Source organism: Poeciliopsis prolifica, unplaced genomic scaffold, assembly GCF_027474105.1.
Source record: "Poeciliopsis prolifica strain line A6 unplaced genomic scaffold, Auburn_PproV2 SCAFFOLD069, whole genome shotgun sequence".
Classification (NCBI taxonomy): domain Eukaryota; kingdom Metazoa; phylum Chordata; class Actinopteri; order Cyprinodontiformes; family Poeciliidae; genus Poeciliopsis; species Poeciliopsis prolifica.
In genome coordinates this window covers 594670-616008 of record NW_026562444.1, presented here as the reverse complement: position 1 = coordinate 616008, position 21339 = coordinate 594670, and the positions used below count along the sequence as shown (strand labels likewise).

General features: G+C 44.7%; 1 protein-coding gene across 1 annotated transcript in view; it reads left to right on the top strand.

The window, feature by feature from the left end:
* The window catches only part of LOC129351699 (potassium voltage-gated channel subfamily KQT member 3-like), a 32936-nt gene extending 12635 nt beyond the window's left edge, over positions 1 to 20301 (top strand). Inside the window, 15 exon segments of the mRNA XM_055020629.1 lie at positions 9018 to 9108; positions 9188 to 9314; positions 10336 to 10508; positions 10893 to 11066; positions 11355 to 11465; positions 11746 to 11841; positions 11923 to 12017; positions 12236 to 12262; positions 13845 to 14044; positions 14114 to 14219; positions 16701 to 16832; positions 16905 to 17000; positions 17076 to 17136; positions 17138 to 17164; positions 17448 to 20301. Coding sequence (XP_054876604.1) covers positions 9018 to 9108; positions 9188 to 9314; positions 10336 to 10508; positions 10893 to 11066; positions 11355 to 11465; positions 11746 to 11841; positions 11923 to 12017; positions 12236 to 12262; positions 13845 to 14044; positions 14114 to 14219; positions 16701 to 16832; positions 16905 to 17000; positions 17076 to 17136; positions 17138 to 17164; positions 17448 to 18101 — 2170 coding nt within the window. The 3' untranslated portion in view covers positions 18102 to 20301.
* Positions 20302 to 21339: the final 1038 nt, after the last annotated feature.

The following is a 21339-nucleotide window of genomic DNA, read 5'->3' as shown; positions in this document are numbered from 1 at the left end:
GATAGAGGAATGGTCCCAGTGATGGAGGAATGGTCCCAGTGATGGAGGAATGATCCCAGTGATGGAGGAATGGTCCCAGTGATGGAGGAATGATCCCAGTGATGCAGGAATGGTCCCAGTGATGCAGGAATGGTCCCAGTGATGGAGGAATGATCCCAGTGATGCAGGAATGGTCCCAGTGATGGAGGAATGGTCCCAGTGATAGAGGAATGGTCCCAGTGATGGAGGAATGGTCCCAGTGATGGAGGAATGGTCCCAGTGATGCAGGAATGGTCCCAGTGATGCAGGAATGGTCCCAGTGATGGAGGAATGGTCCCAGTGATGCAGGAATGGTCCCAGTGATGCAGGAATGGTCCCAGTGATGGAGGAATGATCCCAGTGATGCAGGAATGATCCCAGTGATGGAGGAATGGTCCCAGTGATGGAGGAATGATCCCAGTGATGGAGGAATGGTCCCAGTGATGGAGGAATGATCCCAGTGATGCAGGAATGATCCCAGTGATGGAGGAATGGTCCCAGTGATGGAGGAATGGTCCCAGTGATGGAGGAATGGTCCCAGTGATGGAGGAATGGTCCCAGTGATGGAGGAATGGTCCCAGTGATGGAGGAATGGTCCCAGTGATGGAGGAATGGTCCCAGTGATGGAGGAATGGTCCCAGTGATGGAGGAATGATCCCAGTGATGGAGGAATGGTCCCAGTGATGCAGGAATGGTCCCAGTGATGGAGGTATGGTGGTTCCGAGTCAGGGAACGGTGAAGTTTTCCCTGTGAGCCGGAGCGTCGGCCCTCTGCTGAGGCTCAGACCCGCCAGCAGGGGCAGCGTTCGCTACGTCACATGTTTCCCTGTTAACTCTTTATCCTTTTCAGAAAAGTCAAATCTCAGGGAATCGTAAAATCCTTTTTGTTAAATTGAGGAAATTATTTTGAATTTTTCTCTTTCCATCAACCTTTTCTAATGCGGTTCTTCAGAATGTGAATAAAAACACATCCAATGATAACGCCACATGATTCTCCCCAGTTAGAGGACAAAATGCTTCCTCCCAATCCCACATCATGATCCCTCCTCCACCATGCTTTGGACAAGTTTGTACTGATATGCTGTTTGGTTTGTTGTCCTTTATGGCCAAACAAATGAAATTATTCTTGTTGGTTTGTAAAGCGAGTCCGGCAGCCATCTTGTTTTTTTAGAGAAGAGATGTTCTCCTTCAAACAGTCTTACTGGTTCAGTGTTTTACTAGCTGACCTTTCATGACCTTACACCTGCTACATGTGGTCTGTGGAGGCTGTGAGATTTACTGGTTTATTATTTCTTAGTTGGATTAATCTGTAGTAAAATCCTGCTTGTCAGAGGAAACATTCAGTGACCTGGTTCCTGCAGACGGAGCTCGTCTGTTGGACCTGTTGGACGCCTCCATGTCCTCACAGTCCCACTCTGTCCTCGTCGCATCACTGACACCCCCAGCTGACAGACGGCTGACCGAGAATCTGCTGCAGATGAAACGCGACACTCAGATCCGTCCTCAGCGGAGCAAATTTAATCACTACAATTAAAATTCAGAAAACACATGAATGTTATTAATGGCAAAACGTTTGTACATTTATTGATAAATAAAAAGTGAACAGACTATTTTACCTCTCAGACTGCAGAGCCAGAGTATTTGCGCTCTAAGGATTCGGGTGGAGCTGTAATCAAAGCGATGAAATGAAACTCGTCTTTGGTGAGCTCTGCTGTTCCTCACTGAGGAGCGAACTGAAGATGAAACCAGAGAAACATGAAGCCGTCTGTCGGTGAGCAGAGACGCAGCTGCGACTTCAGGCTAATTAATCAGAGGAGGATCAGAGGGAAACTCTTCGCTCTGCTGGGACCGACTCATTTACGCCATTAAATATCAAACTTTTTAGGTGTTTATACTCAAACTGAGGTTAAACTTCCTCCTTTAATTCAGACGTTGATGCTTAATGATCCGTCCACCTGCTGCACCGGGCTTTAAATGAGTGACCCCTCGACCCCCAGGCCGTAAAAACATCTGAGCATCATGAAGATGAGCCGCGTGACCAACTGGGAGAAGTGACTTTCAGAGCCTCATTATTCATTTCTATTCATATATTTACATTCAAGGTCAGCCGTGCATTTGCCTGCATGAGCAGGTCTATGAAACTGATGATGGTCAGAAACCAACAGCAACCATTCAAGCTTTGATTTATGAATTTGATGAAAATCATCACAACTAATCCCAGGATTTATGCTGCTGATAAACTGCTGTGCTTTCTAAATCATGAATCCAACCCTTAAACATTCATCTGAGGAGGCGTCACAGCAGTCATCGTGTTTCTCTCTCATTGTGCAGAGCAGGAAATCCCCAGACGTTCAGCAGAACCAGAAGATCCAGTAGAACTTTTCCATCCTGGATCTGAGCAGAGAAACAGGCGGAGCTTTAATTCGGTGGAGCCTCGGCGCTGCGTCTCTGTCTGCTGACGTCACCGCCGGCGGCGCTCCCTGCGGAGAACAAGACTCCTGCATTAGGAGGCGAAGCTCTCTGATCCGAGATAACGGTTCTGGGCGCTGCATCGTTAATGGACCACACGTCTAATCTAATCCAGTCTGAGGCTGCAGCAGGTTTTAGGCATGGTTTAAAGAACAGATGGGTGGTGGAGATCTGAATTTTCCCCACTGCGTTCTGTAAGCCAGCAGATCTCACAGGTCAGCTGCAGGTCAACACCAGCCAGCCGGACTTTCAAAAATTACAGTTTTACATCCAGCAGTTCTGAGCCTTTTGCGTTTCGCTCTGATCTGAGATCCAGCAGCTCAGGAAAATGTTTTCCTTGTTGCGGTTGAGAAGTTTTCATCCGGCCTGTTTGAGCTTCCAGAAATGGATGTTTGATGTGAAGGAGGGAGAATCTGAAACATTTTCTGCTGCTGAAGTGAAAACGACATGTTTTCAGTTTAGCTCTGCTGGAACCTGCTGGAGGTGAAGAAGTTGTAAAAGCTGCTTAGTGGTTTTTATCTCGTCTGCCACGCGCTCGTCGCCATGGAGACTCGGACAGCGGAGGTAACGCCGGTGTTCCCTGGCAGCGGGGAGGGAGACGAGCAGGTGTCGCCATGGCGATGGGGAGCAGGGGGATGCTCCGGCGAGCGGCTGTTACCATGGAGACGCATCTGTGTGCGCAGAGAGGATGGCGAAGCTGCAGCTCGTTGGGCTCAGAGAGGAAACAGGAAGCAGAGAGACGCTGAGGTTTGACAGGAAACCAGAACGAACACAAACATTAGAATACCATCTTTATTTAGCAGTTGTTTTCTTTTTTAAATGTTTCTTTGCTCGAATAGAGTGGCTTTCACTCTAGACCAACAGACAGCAGGTGGCGCTGTTAACAAACATTAATAATAATAAGAGCCTGTAAGTTTTAATCAGCAACAATATTGAACATAATCACCTTTTAGAGCCTTAATCTGTTTGATTACTGCTGTTGGTTTAAACAGTAAAACCAGTTTTGTTTACTGCAACAATAAGATGGGATTGATTTATGACAGAGGACAAAACGATCAATACTGAGTGGAAAGCAGATAATCATGCGCTGCACTGGGAGGAAGGATCCTGGACATGAACGGCTCTGGTTGTTTCTGACCCGATACGTTCAGCTCTGGGTTTGGGACAAACTGGATGTTTCTGCAGGTAATTCAGACAGCCTGTTAGTTTTCATGAGTAGTTAAAGGTTTTGCATTGTTTCAGCAGACAGCAAACCCAGACCTCGTATTTAACCCTGTAGCTATAGATACTCTGTTAGCGCCTGTTAAAAACCCAAACTGTTCTGAGGACATCCTGTAGATGACAACCTAGTGATACCCCTAGGACATGGCATCCAAGACCCAGGGATACTCAATAGTTACACCATGAACTGTTTGTAGAAAGTGTGATAATGAGTTACAATCAATCAGATATTTTGAGTGAAGCTGACTGTAAGCCACTTTGAAAATGGTCACCTTCTCCACATTACTCTGGAAAGAATAAACTTTCATTAAGAAGGATAAAGACATAAACAACACTAACAATGTTTCATCTCAAACACACACACTTCCCAATACTCTCCACTCAACAAAACCCTGAAGACAACCTGCAACCAGTTTCAGGTTCATAATTTTCTGCAGCCAGTTGTCCTATAGCAGAGAAGCTTTGGGTGAAATTTATTTCTCTATTGCTAATTATAAGTTGTCCAGAATTGAAGCACATCTCTGCGTCCAGGAGCCCCACTCCTCCACGTTGACCTTTTAGTGCCTGAATGCCGCTGCTGCAGACTAAATGAGCTGCTGAATGTGACAAAGCAAACCGTTTCCATCAGCCAGACGGAGGGACAAGGCGACAGACGTCGGAGTCGGTGAGGCGAGAGCAGTCCTCGTGTTAATGAACAGCTCTGCTGGACGCCTGACACTGATTGCTGACACCTCCTCCTGCCAAGCCAGTAATGGCTGCCTCGGCCTCCAGGGCCCTCAGGTGACAAATCCCAGCCTTTGGCAGGCCAGCCCCATCGGAAACTCGCTCCGGACGAGAGCTTGGCGCTGAATTACGCAGCTGGGAACTGTTGAACGTACCAACTGTACGTACAGTCTCATCTAAATGTGTGATTATGGCACAAAAACAGCTGAAAAGCTGCATGACCTGAAGAGCCTGCAGCGGATGACTACATGGTTTATTCCTCTCTATATCTGCTAACACACCTTCTGTTTTGAGGTGACTCAACACTAAATGTACTTTAAATGCTTTGCCAAAGATAAAGTACTGGGTTTGGTGGATTGTTTCTGAGCTTCTGCAGCAAAGACACAGTGGTTCTGACAACACAAGGTACCAATACATGCAACTTTACAGGATTCTGCTGCGTCATGCAGTGAGCCAGGTGGATTTATGGCAAGATGATGTGAGAACAAAATGAGAAAACCTTCATCAGGATGAACCTGTTTTGGTTCCTTGGGCCAAAGATTGAGGGTCATTTAGGGCTGTGGGGTCAGAAGGGCGATCATGCAGGAGGGACTCCGAGTTGCTTCGCCACAAAGAGGATCTGTTTGGGTTTTATCAGGCACCCAGTCAGGACGCCTCCTCAACGTCTCCCTGATGAGGAGGAGACCCACAGGAAACGCCGGAGGAACTGCGTCTCCCTGCTGGCCTGGGAACGCAGGGATGGGTGTTTGTTAGCTGTTAGCAGAATGAAAACACCTAAAACATGAGAAACTGATCCATCTGTAGCGCTCTCTTCATGCTTTCATTTAGCTTTTCTTGTAGTGTGAAAAACAGATTTTTGGCTCAGATTTTCCTTCCTGACCTCCTTCTTGTGTCATTAATGCTTGAGGTAGCTTGACATTTATTCTAATTTTCCACTGTGAGGCAGCTGGTCGGGGAGTTGCTCTCTCTCTCCCTGCAGGCAACAATAAGTTGCTGCTTAGAAACCGGGTCAACCCGTCTGATTTCGTCTCTTCTGTAAACACAGACAGAAGCTTGTGAAACAGCGAGATCCTTTCACCCAGTGACGTTTCATCATTACGCCTTTGGTTCGGTTAATAACTTCAGAGTTGGGCAGACGAACTCGGCTGATTGATGGATGAGCTGCGAGTTGGAGGAACGCCGCTGATTGATGAGCGACGGACGTCCTTTAGGATGATTGATCAGGCTGATCGTCCTCAGGAACAGAGGTGAAACTCTGTTTCTGGAGTCTGCTGGTTAAATCTGCATCCATTTCTCTGAAGTAATAATTCAGAAACGGCAGTGACAGTCCTGCCCGTCTTTGAGACGGACTTTGAGACAACTCCACTTGTTAAACCACTAAATGCACGTTGGGGTCGGCCTGTGGGTCCTGCACAGGAAACAGTGTTGGTCATTTCAAACAGCTGATGGATCTGCAGGTTCTTCTAAAACTGCTTTGTGAAAGTAAACTGTTGGTGGCAGAGATTTAAAAACAGCCTTTTAATGTTCGAGGAGCTGAAAGTCCAGATGTTTAGACAGAAAACATCTGGATATTTTTACAAAATACCGATGCTAAAGATGGGATAGTTAGAGATAGAAAAAAGTAATTTGACACCAAAAGAATTTCAGGAAATTTCCAGAAAAATCAAGAACATTCTGAGTTTGAAAAGTCAAAAATGTGCAAGAAAACAACTCAAATTTTGAGATTAGTTTCAGAAATGTAGAAAAAAAAGACAAATTAGAAAAACATTGACAACCCAGTGTGATGCAGTGTGATGTTATTGGATCAGTTTTATTTCTATCTCAGCTTTATTGAGGTAGAAATCCTTCATTTCAGCTTGAAATGAAGGATTTGATGTGAATCATCCAACAGCAATCAGAAACATTGCGTTGATAATTCCACAGATATTGAATAATTCAGAGTGAAACAGATTTGATGCGATCTTTCATGAGAATCTCCTGGTTTGTGACTCGGCAGCATTTTTCTCATTGCTGCACGTCGGTGACGCCAACAGCTGCTGAGCTGCATCGTTTCCTGACTGGCGGTTCGTCCAGCCGTTGAGTGAAACCGTCCTGCAGGGTCAGCGGGTCTCAGTGTGAATATTCCTCCTCCGCTGAGCTGTCGGAGGAACGGCGCTTTCTGCTGGCATCGCGTCAAAGAGCTCCAACCTCTGACCAAAACAGAGCAATGATTCATCAGCCACAAAACCCACAGAGAGGCCAACTGGCCACTAGGAGGCGTTTTCTCTGGAACAGGACAGCTTGAATCCAGGGAACACAATTAAAGGATAATCATTTCTTTCATAAAATATCCACATCATCATAAATCTTTGCAGTCATAAAAGCAGTAAATGTAGAATTATGCAAAGGCTCTGGGCTTGTTGGGGTTTTAATTTAGTCAGTTTCACAGCAAATTTTGCTGATGAAGCAAAAGTTTGGTGTTTTTTTTCCTTCGGCTGTTTTTCCCAGCAGGTCAGAGTTGTTATAAAAACCTCCTCAGTGGCTCTGATAAAGGTCACGCTTTAACGTCTGTCTGCAGTCGTTACCGCGCCTCTGCTCTGCTTTGCATAAATCTGAGGGATTTATCCGTCAGAAATGCAGAGTGGGCTCTGGCTTTATTGAATCTCAGCCATAAATTGTTTGTTAGGAATCCTCCAGGGACCATCTGGGCCGGGGAGCCCGTCAGAACCGGGCCTCGGCGCTAACACATGGAAAGTGAGTTATAGAGGACGAGCCGATGACCTGAAGCACAGAAAGCTTTGGGTAATTCTTGTGTTCGGTCCGGTACCTGAGAACTGAGTGACCATAAATAGACTAAATTAAAATGAGATGCTGTAATATTTTACATAATATTATTATTTTACATAATTTTAAATAATTATTATTTTTATCCATTTTAGTTTCGCTTATTTTAGTGTAACAGCTGAGTTTAAGTTTAGGTTTTTATATGATTTTTGTTTAGTTTATTATATGTTCATTTTGTTTTAGCCTAGTTTTTGCCCTATTTTACATCATCTCAGCTCATTTTATTTATTTCTTTGTTTTGTTCATCGTCATTTAGCTGATTTTAACTTTTCTTATCTTCACCAATTTGATTGTGTAATTTGATTTATTTGTGTTTCTGACCCTTAAAAGTAAATTTAATAATTTTTTTAACCTTTGTTTTTTTTCTTTTTATGTATTTTTAAAGCTGTTAAACTCATAATAAGCAGATCATCATCATCAGTTGTGTCTCATGCTGCTGCAGGTTGCAGGCAGGTCTCTGCAGTGTTTACACTTCACTGGACTGAAAGAACAGAAAACCTGTAAATAGGAGAAATATTCAGATCGGACGTTTTAAGGGCCTCTGCATTATTTACTGTGGCTGCAGGTTTTGGTGACTGACGGGTCCAGAAATCTTGCTGAGCTTTGAGAAGAGGCAGAACTGAGACTTTTTGTCTTGCTGTCGTCTCAGAGACGGACAGGAAGCGTTTCCCTCTGGATGTCCGTCCCCTGGATGTCTCCTTCGTTCACACTAAAAGCTCGGTTACTTCTGTCCGAGTTCGGGGTTCGGTCCAAACTCCGTGTTTCTCCTTTGGTGTCCCGGTGGCTGTTTCTCTGCAGGACGGCCCTGACTGCCAGTCACGGCTCAGATGGGATCCTGCGCTCCGTTTATTTGTTGATCATTTTAATATTTTGGATCTGGATCAGTTCAGGGTGAATGTTCCTCTTATCGTTCACTGACTGTTTGGGAAATTGCTCCCTCTGGGTTTAGACGCTGTGAAGCTGGAAGGTTTTTTGCTCTTATTTAATTTTGGACAGCTGTTAAGATGCGGAACCATGGAAACATTGTATAGTTTAATAGCTGAACTAAGACCCCCGAATCCTGAAAAGGAGCTTTATGGATGCATCACCATCTGCACATGTTTAACTTCCCTTTGGGATAAATTAGTATTTTTTTATTAATTTGGTAAAATATTTGACATTAATTTTGTGATTTCAGCCGAACCATAAAACTGTTTTAGGTTCCATCATTAAAGCTTTGCTGGTTTTTCACTGCATGTTTTTATTCATTTTGTTGTTTTTGCTGCGTGTTGCTGCCTGTTATTGAACCATTAAATGAATGTAGTTCAGGCTGGTGTTTGCTGGTTAAACTGGTAACCCTGCAGCTGGTTAAACTGGTAACCCTGCAGCTGGTTAACTGGTAACCTGCAGCTGGTTAACTGGTAACTCTGGTCGTCATCTCACTGACGGATGTTTGGTTCCTTTAACTGATCGTCCTGCTCGGTTTTCATCTCAGTTTGAAGAACCGGTCGGTTTTATTTATTGGTGTTTTTACAGCGGACAGCAGGAGGCAGCAGTGTGCAGAATCTGCACCTCCTGGTTCCCTTTCATGGTGTTTAGTTTAAAAAACAAAACTAGTTGTACTGTAGTCTTATTCTAGGAGGAAACGGTGCCCTCTAGTGGCAGAAGCAGCAAACTCGCTGCCTGTCTGAATACTTCTTGCTGTTTTTATGCTGATTTATCCTCCAGATAATTTGTAACTCATCAGTTTAGTTCTGATCTGCTGTTTGTTTGGTTTCTCTGCAGGTTTCTAATCGTTCTGGGATGTTTGATTCTGGCCATACTGACCACATTCAGGGAACACGAGAAGGATTCTGCACACTGGCTGGTCATACTGGTGAGAACGACTCCACAGAAAACACACACACACACACGCACGCACGCACGCAGAGTGAGTGAGCCTGTTTCCTCTGCAGGAAACGTTTGCCATCTTCATATTCGGAGCAGAGTTTGCACTGAGGATCTGGGCGGCTGGTTGCTGCTGTCGCTACAAAGGATGGAGGGGGAGGCTGAAGTTCGCCCGCAAACCGCTGTGCATTCTGGGTAAGCAGGGGGAATCATAAATATGTTAATTTTTAAAGATAAAATTAAAAGGCTCAGGAAGTCATTCATAAAGCTCCAAGAAACACAATGATGATTATAAAATGGCTGAAAGCAGCCAGAGTGAATCAGGCTGACAGGAGTTTTGTCAGCAGCTTTTCAGAATAAATTTCCAGTAATTGGCCAGAAATGCTCCCCTGGAAGAGGCTGCCCTTCACTTTCTGTGACTGTCAGGAAGCCTGGAGCTGCTGGAGGCATCAAACATCCTCAGTTTGTCCAGAGCTGCTTCAGCCACTGAAGAGCCGAAACGCCTGATGAGTCTGGCAGCTCTGAGCAGAAACCAGGAGACGATAACGACCAGAACTTCCTCTGGGTTTGATCGATTATTAACGATCAAATTGCACAGAAAAAAACAGTTTAAATTAAATTGAATCATTTTCCCTTCAGTTTAACAGGAGCATTAAACTCTCAAAAATCAAGATGGAACCGTCGACCTCAGAGCTGAACCTTCGGAGACACATAAAGACAATCACAAAGTCGGTCTTCTGTCTCCTGAAGAACATTTTAAGGACTAATGTCTTAAAATACTTTATTGCCTCTGAAATTCACCAGAAAGTTTAAGAAAGCAAAACTAAAAGCCAGCATAAACACAAAGAGTCCAGAGTTTCATCTGGATCAACTTCCAGGTAAATGATGATTTTCTCTGAATCGTAACGACATTCAGAGAGCAGCTGAATCCCATTTTATCAATCCATCATCATTTAAACTTAATCGTTTCAACACTTCTGCCATCTGTGTTTAGGATTATTTGAGACTTAAATTAGAGCCTCTGCAGACTCCAGCGGCTCTTTTCTCAAGGTGAGCTGTGAATAGAAGAGCGTCTGAATTAATCAAACTAAATCAGTTTTTAGTCAAGTCCTGGCAGAGATTAACATCTCTTGAAAAATTGTCTCTTTGACCAACAAACTGGTGTTGGGGTCAAACTCATTACCTCGTCAGACAAACTCTGGTCCTTGTGCTCCAGACATCTTCGTGCTGATCGCCTCGGTGCCGGTGGTGGCGGTGCGGAACCAGGGCAACGTGTTGGCCACGTCGCTGCGCAGCCTGCGCTTCCTGCAGATCCTGCGCATGCTGCGCATGGACCGGAGAGGCGGCACGTGGAAACTCCTGGGCTCTGCCATCTACGCTCACAGTAAGGTACGACTGGAGAGACTCAGAGGGAAAGCAATGACAGAAAACACAGAAAGGAGCTTCCAGGAATCACAAAAAGACTCAATTTAAACTCTTTTGACCATTATTGGTTTGGTGAGATCCATCTCATCCACTAAAACGGTGAATAAAAAGTCCTAAAGTGATGTAACAGCATCATGTTTTCAGAGTTAATCCCTGTTATCCAGTTATTGATCTGCATGCTAATCTGTGCTGACTGCCTCTGTGCATCATTTATGGATCTTTAAGACATAACCTGTCGCACAGAGACGGTTTAATCACTTCTCTCAGGTTAAAGCAGTCAGGAGGAAGGAGAGCGTGTCCTTCTCGGTGCGTCTGCGCAGACCGGCCTGATGGTCTGTGTTTCTGCAGGAGCTGATCACGGCCTGGTACATCGGCTTCCTGTCTCTGATCCTGGCCTCCTTCCTGGTCTACCTGGTGGAGAAAGACGACGGCTCGGTCAACGTGTCCGACCAGGAGAACCCGACGGCGCAGACCCAGCAGCAGGACTTCGATACGTACGCCGACGCGCTGTGGTGGGGGCTGGTGCGTTCGCTGCGGCTGAAATAACTGTTGGTTTTTGATTTCACTGGAGAAATCTGGATACTCCAGTGAACATGTAAATGAGAACAGCTTTGGTGATGATATTGGTGAAATAAAGTATCTGATATGTTTCTCTCCGCAGTAGAAATAATGTGGAAGTTCTGCTGTAATGAAGGCTTCGGGTTTAGAAAGCTTTGATTTTCTCCTCATTAAATCCGCCGTCCTTCCAGCCAGACGTTTTCCTGTCGGCTGTGGATCTTTTCAGGTTTCTGATTTATGTCTCTTCTGCAGATCACGCTGACCACCATCGGTTACGGAGACAAAACCCCGAAGACCTGGGCAGGGAGGCTGTTAGCCGGCACGTTCGCGCTGATCGGAGTTTCCTTTTTCGCTTTGCCTGCTGTGAGTGTAGAGCTACGATCATTAGCATGGCTGCAGATAATGAAGGTTAAATTAACAAAAGGTGAATATAAAAGGACTTTCTCCGGTGGTTTTTACAGAAAACTACATCAACAATTAAAAGAAGGTCAATGAATCAGATCCTCAGCGTTGTTGCCTGAACTAATCCAATGCAAAGTTAAACATATTTTAAAGGAGTTCGGCCACATGAGATCATTTTATTGTTTTTATGAATGTTTTCATGGAGCAGCAGCCTGAACTGTCGCTCTGGTTCTGGCTGCAGGGGATTCTGGGTTCTGGTTTGGCTCTGAAGGTCCAGGAGCAGCACAGACAGAAACACTTTGAGAAGCGCCGCCACCCGGCAGCCGGACTCATCCAGGTCAGAGATGAGACGCAGAACGTGTGCTGTCTGGTTCCTGTGTAACATCAGAATCCTGAAGCTGTTGTGTGTTGCATCCAGTCGGCCTGGCGGTATTACTCCACCAATCCCATCAGGGAAGATCTTATTGCCACGTGGAGATTTTATGAAACCATCATCTCTCTTCCCTGCTTCAGGTACGAAGCTCCATCTGTTCTCCACTGAGCCTTAAAGCTGCAGGTTGCAACTTTTTAAAAATATGTTTTTTATTAAAATATGTTCATGCTGCGTGTTTCAGATGCTGCACTAATTATTTAGATGTTCCCTAAAAGTTCCAGAGACTTTGAGGTTTTTCACAGTTTGAGTAATCCTCCAGGTTTTGTTTATTCTGTGACTTTCTCTCTCTGTCTGGTAGGAAGGACACCTTGGAGGCCATGGTGAGGTAGGTCGCTGAGCTCCTGCAGAGACGCTGTGCCTACAGTAAGGACTTTAATTAGGCCACCAGCTGCAGAGAGAAAATAATGAACATTTCCTAAAATATCCCACCCAGCCTGTCTTCAAATAGCTTCGTAAATTAATCCATGACTCGGATAAATGACTCTGGGAAGAAGTTGATATTGAACGGCCACTCATTCTGTCGCTCTGACTTTAACATTAAGCTGAGGATTTTTGAGAACTTATTAGTGAGTCTATTAGTCCTGACTGAACGATGAGTTCAGTAAGTGAAGGCAGGAATGAGGAGGATTGTTTCCCTTTATCAGTGATGAGTTCCTTCAGCCCATAAAATGTCAAAATTACACTGAAAATATTTGAAAATAAAAAATGCTTTTAATCTCTTCTGTGTCTGACATGTTCAGATTTACTGTTGAAACTTATTTTATTCTCGTTCTGAACTCGTCTGAGTTGCTACTGAGTGATTGGGTGGGTTTCTGATGAATACCTGATAAATTGATCGGTGATTTTTGGTGTTAAAGTCTTTCTGAGTCCATCTCCTTCCTCAGCTGTCATCGTTTATTCTCCCAGCTCCTCGTTAGTTTTTCATTTTCTGTCACACTGCTGGGAAAAACCTGCATGAATTTTCAGAACACAGAAACTAAAAACATGCGATCCTGAACAAAGACCCGGAGACGGATCTGGGTCGGACTTTATCTGTGGCTTTGAGGGAAGAGGTGGACTTCATCCAGAAACTGCAGCAGCGCTGGGAGCTTTGGGCTCTTTGTGATTTCTTGCTTTTCTCCTCAGTTTGTTGTCTAATCTGGGATCTTTTCCCTGCAATGTGAACAGAAAATGATCCTCCATCTGAGAGCAGGATGAGCGTTTTGCTGCTTGCTGCCAGCAGATCCTTTCAGATCTTGTCCATCCCGGTTTATTGTGGTTTCTTTTATCTCTATGAAGTTTAATCTTGTTGGAAATAAGCACCAAACTTTGGGTCTTGGAGTATCTGAGCTTGTTTTTTCCTGCTGTTGTGTCACCTCGTTTAGAGAGATCTGGGGATAATCACATCCCATTTTCTGCTCTTTATTCGCCGAGGAGCGTTCAGAAAGAAGACTCCCCCTTCCTTTAAAGCGTTCCCTTTCTGCAGCCTCTCAGCGCTGTAATCTGCTGTCCCTTTCTGCCCTGAGGCCACATAGAGGCTCATATTGTGTCTGCTGTGGGAGCAAAGTCGCTGGGAGCGCTCCACGTTTCAGAGGCCTCGTTTGGGCCGCTGGCGGCTCCAGTTACTGCTCCACCTCCCCGCCTCTTCGAAGGGACACAGGAGTCTTATTTTACCCAGAAAGCTGCGTCTTTGTGCTGCCAAATATTGTCACAGGACCAATCTCCTTGGGTTCTTCGCCGCTCCCCTCAGCCTGATGCGCAGCTCATGCAGAACCAGCAGGTGTAAAATAAAAGATGTTTCAGTTTGAAGCAGGAATCCTAACATGCAGGTTGTGGTCAACACCTTTTTCTCCTTGTTCATTATTGTCAGCATAACACAATGAAAATACTGAAGATTTGATGTCCTGTTCCTTTCCTCTCCACCTCAGTCAGAAAGTGAGTTTGCTGGAACGTGTTCGTAATTCCAACGCCAGGCCGTCGTTGGGGATGGTCAGGAAGCCCGCGGTGAACGCCGAGTCCATCGAGGAGAGCCCCTCCAAGGAGCCCAAACCCGCCGGCTTCAGTAACCGCGAACGCTTCCGGACCGCATTCCGGATGAAGGCCTACACGCTGCGCCAGAGCTCTGAAGGTCAGAGTGCCAACCGCAGGAGAACGTCTCTGACAGCGGTCAGTTTACTTTGTGCTGTTTGTCTTCCAGATACTGGAGGCCTTGCAGACCCAGTCTTAGAGGACCGGGGCTTCCCGCCAGAGATCCTCCTGGAGGAGATGATCCCGACTCTGAAACTGGTCATCAGGGCAGTCAGGTCCGGAGTAATCACTCTCACTTTCCAGCAGTCCTGAACTTTGAGCTTCGATCTGTTAAAACAATCCTCCAAAGTCCAGAGAGAAAACCTGAAAAGGTCTTTGCCGTGTTTCCACTACCCATAAACTACCCACTATCGTATGATAGTTTATGGATCGTATGATAGTTTATATCCTGTAGAGAATGTTTTCACCACCAGTTGGACTTTAACTGGGCGGTTTGGGTTAAACCCAAACACCTAACGCTTCGTCCTACTACAGCAATAACAAACAGGAAGAAAACCGTTTCCTGGCCCGATCAAAGGACTGTGTTGTAGCTCTGCTCATTTTCCCGTAGACCTACAACTGAAGGTCTCCAGGAATGGAGTGGTACGGACGGTTGCATGGGCCGCTTACAGACAAACTTGCATACCACGCCGCTCTGACCCATGCCAAACCGTTCAGCAGAAACAATATTAGAGAGCCTGTAGAAGCAGTGACCAGCCACTTCAGAATAACAGGAAGGTCTGACAGTTTGGAAGGGAATTACAGAGTCATCCGTCCATCCCATCTCTGTGCTAATCTCTAACGGTCATTGGTGAGACGGGAGGGACAGCCTGGACAGGTCACCAGTCCATTACAGGTCACGATCCTGGACTCACCCTGAAGACAATTTAGACCCACCAGTTAGTCACTATCACTATGGGAAACCATTCATGCACAGGGAGAACATGTGGATTTCATGGAGAAAGACCCAAAGCTGGATCATGAAACCAGAGTCTGTAGAAAACACCAACAGTTTTTAACCTGATCAAATGAGATTATGGTCATGACCTGCACTGCCTGCATGTCAGAGGTTTCCTTCTGCCGAGTTTCTCATCACAAAGACAAGGAGCCCAGAATCAGTGAACTCTAAAAACCATGATGTTTATCTTACTGTCCTGAAATAAAAGTTTGTTTTAGGTCAACATTTTGCATAGATAGCCGTCTATTCTGTCCTACCTTGGCACGTTGCAATAATCGGACAGTATTATATCAGTTCCACTGTATCACCAGTAAGATCTTTATTTTTATCATAAGATAAAACAAGTAGCAATGTAATAGGTCTGCAGGTCTGAGCATGTGTGCTCAGTGTGACTTTTCTTTCAGCAATGCAAAGCTGGATGTGTCAGTGATGTAAACCAGAGCTCACACGTTAGCAGTCTCCTCTATAGGCCACACAGCTGGCATAATGCAGGAATCCAACCTATGATGAGTGATTAACCCTGTGAAAGCACTTCTTCCTCCACCCCATTATGCTGGGCCTGAATGACTCCCTGAAAGGGGAACTCAGACACCAAGGGTTTTGGTTTCAGGACCCCCAAGACTTTCTGCCAAACAGCGGAGCTCCTGCAGCAGCCGAGGACTCTGGGAAGAGCTGAAGATAACAGCTCAGTGGGTGGCAACAGGTCTCAAAGACCCGATGGATGATGGGACTGAACTCAAGTAGGGAAAGTGTGAACACCAAAGGAGCCGGTGTACGATTTGCCTGTAATGAGCCGGTAGAAACAGGAGTTGCTGTCAGGTGACTGATCAGTAAATGGCATTTTGTTGGGCTGGACTTGGATGTAAGCCAGTGGTTTCAGTCCCAGTCCTCAGAGACCCTGCATGTTTTAGGTGTGGCCTTTCTTCATCCAGTCATTTGAATCAGGAGTTCCTGAACAGAGACTCAGATATGCAGGGCAGTGGCCCCTGAGGACCGGAAGCACCAGCTTAAACCAAACTAGAAGAATGCGTGCACCAAGAGTGGCCGAGAGTTCAGTTTGTCTGAACTCTGATCGCTTTACCAGGCAGTCCTTCAGATGAACATTATCCACCTGACGGCTCCGAGTTCAGACTGAAAGGAGTGCCACCAGTACAAGAACAGGACTGAGCAGATCCAGACTGCTTGTTTTATTACTGTTCCCTCCGGTCCAGTCAAAGTCAACATGTTTAATTTGCTGCTCTGTCTGCATTACAACTGCGGTGGTGAGACATGGATCTTGACCGAAGAACAAGACATAAAGTATCTGGGATGACCTCTCTCTGTACAGCAAAAAGCTGAGATCCAGAAGTTTGGGAGTTTTTAGTCGTTTGGTGTTTGAGGCATCCGATGCCTCTGACATCTTGTCCTGGTGGCTTTGGGGCATTTCCTCCTTTGCAACCAACTCCAGGGCAGATATTGAACTTTCATCCTATATCTGAACAATGACCAGCATTCAAGGACATCAAAGTTAGGTTTGTGAATTGCCCTCAGTGTTTGCTTTACCCTGTGATGGATCACTGCCCTGTCCAGGGTCCACAACCCTTTGGCCCAATGACTGTTGAAGATAGAAACCCGTCCCCACAATGGGCGGATGTCCTGAGGTTTTGCATGATTCTTGGGTAGTTTGTAGAAATCTCTGTCTGTTTTAGTTGGTGTAACTAGTTGGGTAAACTCCAGAAAAGCTTCAACACATGCAGATATGTTGATCTTTGCTTCGCAGGATCATGCAATTTCTCTTGAACAAGAAGAGGTTTAAGGAAACTCTGAGGCCTTACGATGTCAAAGATGTGATTGAGCAGTACTCAGCTGGACATCTAGACATGCTCTGCAGAATTAAATACCTCCAGACCAGGTGAGCAGACACAACGCAGAGGAGTAAATCTGGCCTCATATGTGCCGTGCTCAACCTGTTTCTTCTCTAAAGGATCGACATGATTCTTGCCCCTGGACCCCCCCTCACCCCAAAAAGCAAGAAGCCCCAGAAAACACCCTTTAACTACCCATCCAGCCAGTCACCCAGGTACTGCCACACCATCGCTAACGTTCTAGCATGTCATGGCGGCACCATCTTAATGGACTTGTTTGTTTGTTTCAGGCATGAGTCTTACTTAGCCAAAGCCACGTCCATGCCAGACACTGAAGACCAAAGCATGATGGGGTAGATTTGTCAGGGTGGAGAGGCAGGTGAGAGAATATAACAGTCTGGATATAGCTTCCCATCTGTGGACTCTGCTGTGTTTGTGTTGCTTTTCTATTATTTTGTTGTGTTTTTATTGGTTGATCAACTAAATTCATTCGTAGTTGAAGGTTATGAAAACCTTTAAATCCATGAATTTCTTCTCTTTAATGAGGAATAAAACGTATTTCTGTTCAGAAGGAAGCGGCCGGCCATGTCCTTCCTGGTTCTGAGCTTTGGTGTTGGCGGGTCGGTTTCCTGAGCTCATGGATGGATGTGTCTCTGTCTCAGGTGGAGGACATGGAGAAGAAGCTGGACTTCCTGGTGGACATGCACATCCAGCACACCGAGCACCTGCAGGTGGACTCGGCCGGCGACGCTCGGATGACCCTGGAGGCCTGCGACCAGACGGCGAACGGTGAGATCCGCCGGGTTTTCCTCAACTACTCCGAGGTGTTCCCTCAGATGTCATACCAGGTGCCTGTCAGCAAAGCGAATTCGACCTGCAGCAGAGGGCGAGGCGGCAGGCAGGGGGTCGGGTTGGCAGGCGGCGCGGCGCCGGCCGCCATCCCCACGTACACAGAGCGGCCGACCGTGTTGCCCATCAGCTCCCTGCAGGACTTGTCGGCGGGGCGGGGCAGGACCACAGGGGCCCTGGGGGGCGACTCGCCGCTCTCGCTCCTGTCGGTGAACCACGAGGAGCTGGAGCGCTCGCCCAGCGGGTTCAGCATCTCCGGGGAGCGGGAGGGCGAGGCGGGGTTGGACCTGTCGATGGGGGCGGCGGTGGCGGCCGGGGAGGCCAGCTGGACGAGAACCAGGCCGAGCTACTTGGCCGAGGGCGAGACGGACACGGACACAGACCCCTTCACGCCCAGCGGCGGCGCCCTGCCCCTCTCCTCCACCGGCGAGGGGTTCGGGGACGCAGAGTGGAACACGCCGCCCTGAAACACGACGCCACCTCGACTCAGACCTTAAATCCAACCCATGCCTCTAAAACCCAGAACGCTGGGTCAAAGCCACAGCTTTGGGACGAAGGTGGGTCTGATCCCCTCGTTGTTCTGAACGACCGGCTGTCGACCTGCAGAGGCCGCCGCCGCCCAGGCGGCGAGTCCGCACCTACGGCAAAACAAAAAAAAAAGGGAAAGCAGAACGTTTGTAAAGAAAAAACTCTGTACAGCGCACTCTTCACAAAAATTTAGCGAAAAAAAGAACGTAATACATAATATATACACCCAAAAGCTTTACTGCTGCAAAGCCAACCGCACTGCATGTGACGCATGCGACGTTTAGTGTAGACACTGCAAATTTCAGGATATATCAGGAAAAAGAACAGAGATTGAATGGAAACTTATACCTGCTATGCCATTTTGTAACACTTATTTTTTATATGAAGACATCCTTGTTTCTGCATGGTTTGCATGATGCTGCACCATTCCTGGGGCGACCACTAGAGGGCGACACTGGAACCAAAAGTCTCCTGTCTGTCTCGTTGTTTGTCCAACCTTATATTTATGTTGTTTTGTTTTTGCTGGACGTCAGCTCAGATTTACAAACTTACAGTCAGAAAATATTTGAAACACTAAATTTCTGCTGTTTGCTGGCACATGGATTCAGGGATATGAACCGTCTCTCATTTCATTCAACAGGTTCATCATAATGTTGGCCAATATGTACAATATAAAGACATATAAACAAACTGCTAGGTATTTATACCCCTTTGCTTTTCCCATGTTTAGCCAGATTTAGTGAAGAATTCTGGAAAAAAAATATTCCATAATGTTATTGAACTATTTTGTAAAGTTGCAGTAAATGTGAAGGTTCAGCCTTTAGAGGTTTATATGTTTTCACAGGTGATAAATTCAGCTTCATGGATGACATTAAATATTTTAATTGAATTAATTACAGGCTCTGAAATTAATAAATTGTTTAATTTAAACCCGTATATTGACAGAATAAGCAACAAATTCTCTTGAAAACCCATTTTTGCTGCTAAATTATGAAATAAGTAGAAATATGGGCTCAACAACTAAGATATTTATAGTTTTTAATCAGTTATTTAGTTTATTAAACCATCAGATTTGAGCAAAATGTATTTCTGTCCAGGAAGTCCTAGACTGTGGATGCTAACATTAGCATTAGCTGCTGCATGTTTAGCATAGACATGCTATTTTAGGCTAGCATAGCCTCCCTGACAGGCTAACTCCTTTTAGCACAACTTGAACACAACAACAGTCTTTTCCAACATCCAATCAGGTCATTTATACAGAAGTTGAACCCAGAAGGCCGCGGGAAGCGGCTTCGTTGTCCATCGCTGCTGTTAGCGGATGTAGCATGTGCGTCAGACTCACAGGTCAGACCGGGAACATGCAAACACTTTTCACAGTGCAGAACAAAGCAGAAAGGGTTAGGGTTATGAACTTATAAACATGTAGAGAAAAACCAGGAACATCTGAGGCTGTAAAGACTAAAGAATCCTGTCAATGGAAACTTTGGGAAGTAAAAGAAAACATTTAAACATCTTTATAAAAGCTGTTTTAACCTTTCCCTAAAATGACCCCAAACAGAGAAATAGAATTAATTCAAATTTATTTTGGATTGTCTGAATAATTTATTGTCTCAGTTTCTGATTTATAGGAAGTGTTGCTCCATAAACCTATTTCTGAAACGTAAACAGCTTTAAAAAGTTAAATCTGAAGGTTTTTAAAAGTTTTCTAATGTTGCCGTTCTGAACTCTGAGGTTTTTTCTTGCTAAAGACAAAAATTTTAGTGGGATTTTATGATGAAGCAACACAAAGTGAAGAGGAAGGAAAGCAATGCTTTGCTTTCAATTTTCTATAATAAATAAGTCAATAAATTGTAAAAAGTGGAATGAATCCTGTAATATCTGCCTAAAGTGGAACAATAAAGTTGTAATTTTACTGCGATTAGCTGGTGCATGTTTTAAAATTTTATTCTCTTGACTATTTTTGCTATCAATGAAAATAATCCACTTATTAATAAAGTATTTAAATCTGCTGCTTCATCTTTTTTATATATTTTGAAAAGTTAAACAGTTAAACTTATTATATGATAAATAAATGGATATTTAGCGTTGTTATGGAGCTGTTTGAATTGCTCTGAAATGGTTCAAAATCATCTAAATATACTGGGCCTTAATAAATATAGTGTAGGAAATGTTATTCATCCTACTTTGCAATAAGACATTTATATATACTTAAAGTTCTTATTTGTAATTAAATCTTATTCTATTTGTAATTTTGAAATCTGGATGTTCTGAACAACCTGGAAACATTTTTAGGCCTGAACTGCTTTTACTACTTTACCTGTAGAATCACAGATTGTGATGCAAAACCTGATCAAACTTGAGTTATCACTTCTTATCGCATGTTGAAGCAGATCATACTCACCAAATCTCTGCTCTGCTTTATGACTATAAACTCTATTTAATAATCTAACTCTGTGTCGACGGTTTTCTATTTTGAAGCGCCGTACATCTGCTGTATGTTTTAAAAAGAAAATGTAGATTTAATTGGGAAAAGCAAAACTGCTTGGAGGTGAATTCAAACTGTTTTTTGAGCCGAAAGAAGATGTTTCCTCAGTTTGTCAAGAATTTTATAACTCATAGGGAATAGTTTGAATTTAATGGGGTTGTGTGGAGTAGCTATAAGTAGTCAGTTTTTAGAGTGACTTGTTAAGCACAGCTAACTCTTAGGCTAACTGTGAATCTGTCATGCAAACCGTTGATTTAGCTATCAAGCTAACAGTCTAATTGTAAAAGCTAACTGTTTATCTGTTATACTAACTTTCTGTCAATCTAATTGTCATGCTAACACTCAATCTTATTGTCATGGTCTAATTACCATGCTAACTGTTAAGCTGGCTATGAAGATATACATGAGGTAGCGGTAGCAGTATGAATTAGGCTAACTGTTATGCTCATAATAAATATCTGTCATGCTAACAGGACATTAGCAGGTCAGAGTTTGATGTCTACTGTTTAACTACTGACCTCAGTGTTGAGTTATAAGCAAGACAACTGTCAAGCAAATGGAAAATCCACAGCTTTCAAGCTAACAAGCAAGATATATGTCAAGCTAGCAGTTGGGCTAACAGTCATGTGGTCAGATTGACTGCCTGACAACTTATTTCCAAGTTAACGTTTGTTGTAACTGTGGAATCAGTA